Source organism: Caenorhabditis briggsae (assembly GCF_000004555.2).
Source record: "Caenorhabditis briggsae AF16 supercontig from assembly CB4, cb25.NA_049, whole genome shotgun sequence".
In the NCBI taxonomy this organism is placed as follows: Eukaryota; Metazoa; Nematoda; class Chromadorea; order Rhabditida; family Rhabditidae; genus Caenorhabditis; species Caenorhabditis briggsae.
In genome coordinates, this window is record NW_025543503.1 from 1 (window position 1) to 3,682 (window position 3,682).

The 3,682-nt window shown below is 34.0% G+C and overlaps 1 protein-coding gene across 1 annotated transcript; it reads left to right on the forward strand.

The window, feature by feature from the left end:
* Nucleotides 1-1,358: 1,358 nt before the first annotated feature.
* Nucleotides 1,359-2,490, forward strand: CBG23830 (the record flags this gene model as incomplete). The annotated part of the gene is made up of 5 exons (XM_002647886.1): nt 1,359-1,465; nt 1,520-1,922; nt 1,971-2,118; nt 2,164-2,315; nt 2,368-2,490. The coding sequence occupies 5 exons, from the start codon at nt 1,359-1,361 to the stop codon at nt 2,488-2,490; spliced, it is 933 nt and encodes a 310-aa protein (XP_002647932.1).
* Between the last annotated feature and the right edge of the window lie 1,192 nt (nt 2,491-3,682).

The following is a 3,682-nucleotide window of genomic DNA, read 5'->3' on the forward strand; positions in this document are numbered from 1 at the left end:
TTTGCAAAATTTAAAAACAAAAGTTTTTTTTTTTTAAATTTTGAGAAAAGTGTTTGAAATATAAAAAAGGGATTGAAATTTCGCAAAATATCCGGAGATATTTTTTCCAATTTTTCGAAAATTTCTTTCATTTTTCGCCGATTTCCAATAGGTATTCCAGTATTAGATAAATCCCAAAATTTTCGATTTTGTGTGCTGAAAATTGTTTCTATTTCACAGGGCGTTTTCTGTTTTCTGTCTTACTGATAAGAGCTCTAAACCGTTATTTGCATCATTATTCTTTCTTTTCTCTCTATTCCCTCTCACTTTCCTTAACTTTTGAATTCAAGTTCCTCTATTCATTTTAGTTGTTTCTATTTTTTGCTAGGCCGGCCGAGGCCGGCCTCGCAATTATGACTACGGTAAGCAAGTCGCATATTGTACGACAAGTTGCGTTTTTTTTCAAATGTTTTGTTTTTTCTCGCTCTTTTTCAGCAAATCACGCATTTTTTGAGAGTTTTCTCGATTTTTCGATATTTAGAGCATTTAAAAAAAGGAGGAAGTCAAGAAATCTTTTATTCAACACTGAGATAACAGGGGAGAGAAAATGACAACAAATTCAAGAAAATTAACAAAAAAAGCTTGTGTTCATGCATCAAAATCTTCAAGTCTCGCCTGTGTCGAATCGATCTTTTTCTTTGAGAATCATCAACTTTTCCAGCATTTTTAAGTCCAGGCTCTGACGAAACTGCAATCATATGCTACTTACAAACCAAAGTCACCCAAAAGTTTAAAACTTGGGGTAATATGGTATGCTAGAACTCTTTTTAAACAATTATTTTAAAAAATCCATTCTCACTTCTTTTCGTTCAAATACGTCATGAAATCAAATCAATTTTATTCTTATCAGTGTTGAAATTTCCCGTTTTCCTTGCTAACTCTTAAATTGTTTGTCTCTTCTCTTTTCAGTTTTCTTTTTTTTTCAATTTCAAAAGACCTCATTTTCATCTTATCAATTCAAGAATTATCAGAAAACTGGGCACTAAAAACTTTTAGTTATTATTTTCTGAAATATCAATCTTTCTTCTTGCATAAATCAAAATCTGAAAACTGAAACTTCAAAATGCATGATTTCTGATTTAAAAATTTACCTGTGATTCTCAAAAACTGTCTCAAAGTATCTAATTTTGAACTTTTTTTGAATAAGTTGTGCACAAAAATTGCTAATCACTGAATTTCTTATCACTCCCTTCCCCCACTTTTTGGTTACACAGTTCTCTTTCTACTTTCTACGTTTAACATTGATATTATCAGTTTCGCTCTTTTTCATATATATTTTTTCTCAATTTTCAGCTTTTCCAGAAAACATTTTTTTTCAGATGACTGAAAGAGAATTCACTCTGAAACATATATTCACTGATGTTGAGAAATTCGAGAAATATCAACGTCTCTGTAGTCCACGAGAAGACCATTTTGGTATCGGATGGTAGGTCTTATTGCTCATTTTTTAAATTATATTTGTATGTCAATTCAATTGCAGGTATATATGTATTAAAAAAGAGGACGAACACCTCGGAATGTATTTATACACAAATGTGACGGGAAATCAAGAAATTCACACTAATTTTATCCTGAGAATATTCTCGAAAAACAAGGAAAAAACTCATTCACAGTCTTGTAGTAAATTATTCAAAAATAATGGGAACGACTGGGATAATTGGGGTTGGCTCAAATTCATTGAATGGAGAACTTTGGAAGATGAATATCTTGATGATGGAAAATTGGAAGTGGAAATTCATGTGAAAATAAACAAAATGATTGGATTTCCGGAAGAAACGAATGAATTTCCCAGAAAAGATTTGAGAAGTTTCGGAGAGGATATGAAACAATTCTCCGATGTCACATTGAAAGTAAAAAAGCGGAAATTCTATATTTCGAAGTTGGTGAGTCATTTTTTCAGTTTTTGATTTTCATCTATTCAACTTTTTCAGTACCTCTCCTCTCATTCTCCATATTTTGCAACTTTATTTTTGGGAAGATTTCAAGAATCTGAAAAATCAGAAATTGAATTGAAAGATGTCAATCCTCAAGACTTCCAATACTATCTTGAAGTTCTACATCTAGAAAATGGAATTGATGGTGGGTTACTGTACTTACCGTATATTTTGAAAAGAGCAATTTCAGATTATACTGTCCAAGGAATTTTATTAGTGGCTGATATGTACGACACTCCAATAATTGTCAAAAAATGCGAGGAATTTTTGCTTGAAAAATCAAAAAAGGGAATGAAAAAAAAGCTGGAGTTGGCTGGAAATTATAGAATGGAGGGACTGAAAGTGAGTTTTAGACGAATAATTTAAAAGTGAGCAGTTTATTGACTTTTTTCAGAAACAATGCCTGGATGAAATCAAATCAAAAGCGGATATTCGTTCAGTTATTCCAGCGGATCCCATGGAAATGGACAAAGAAATTCTTGCAGAGCTACTCAAAAAATCTTTAGATTCCAATTGAATTATTATTCTTTGTTCGCAATTAATTAATTCTTTTTAACAACGAAAATGTAATTTATTGAAAGATTCCAATTCTGATATATGATATTCTGATATCCGAAAAACACTAAAACTCAGGAATTCATTCGAAAAATTCAAAATCTTAAAATCCTATACATTTTTGCATTTCGAACTTCAAGCCTTTCTGAATTTCTGAATTTCTGAATTTCTGAATGGCCGGCCTCGGCCGGCCGAAGGCCTCGCGCAATTTTGTGCGGCCGAGGCCGTCGCAAGTTCGCTTCATTGAGAAAAAGCCTCGCAAATACGCATATTGTACGACTGTGTGTTCATGCATCAAAATCTTCAAGTCTCGCCTGTGTCGAATCGATCTTTTTCTTTGAGAATCATCAACTTTTCCAGCATTTTTAAGTCCAGGCTCTGACGATTGTTCTTTTGTTCTTTATCACTAATTCACAATCGGTTTTGTTGGGATCAATGAACCATTGAGGCATCTGAATTGTGTCTGAAATTGAATAACGGTTATAACAAATGAATAAATCGGCTTAAACCGACCATCACTGGCGTTCGAAATGTTCATGTCGCCACAGATCGATGGAAAAATCGAGAAAACTCTCAAAAAATTTTGCTGAAAAAGAGCGAAAAAAAACAAAAAATTAAAAAAAATACGCAACTTGTCGTAAAATATGCGACTTGCTGACCGTAGTCACATTTGCGAGGCCGGCCGAGGCCTCGCGAGGCTTTTTCTCAATGGAGCGCGCCGAGGCCTTTTTTCTTCGGCCGAGGCTTTTTCGAGGCCGGCCGAGGCCCGGCCGCCGTTTTGGACAGCCCTGCCTATATTTCAATTTTCAGGTCATGGCCTATATTTCGAATTTTAGGTCATCGGCTAGATTTCAAACTTTAGGTCATGACCTAGATTTTATTTTTTTGGTCATATGTTTAGGTCAAAATCTAGGTTATGATCTAAAAATCGAAATCTAGGTCATGGACTCAGGACCCAATTACCGAAGAACCCGGATCGGCCTCCTGGATGCAATTCCAATAGCGAATAAACAAGATTAAGTGCACCTAGATTTCAAATTTTAGGTCGTGACCTAGATTTTATTTTTTATGTCAGTGACCTAGATTTCAATTTTTAGGTCATGACCTAGATTTCAATTTTTAGGTCATGACCTAGATTTCAATTTTTAGGTCAT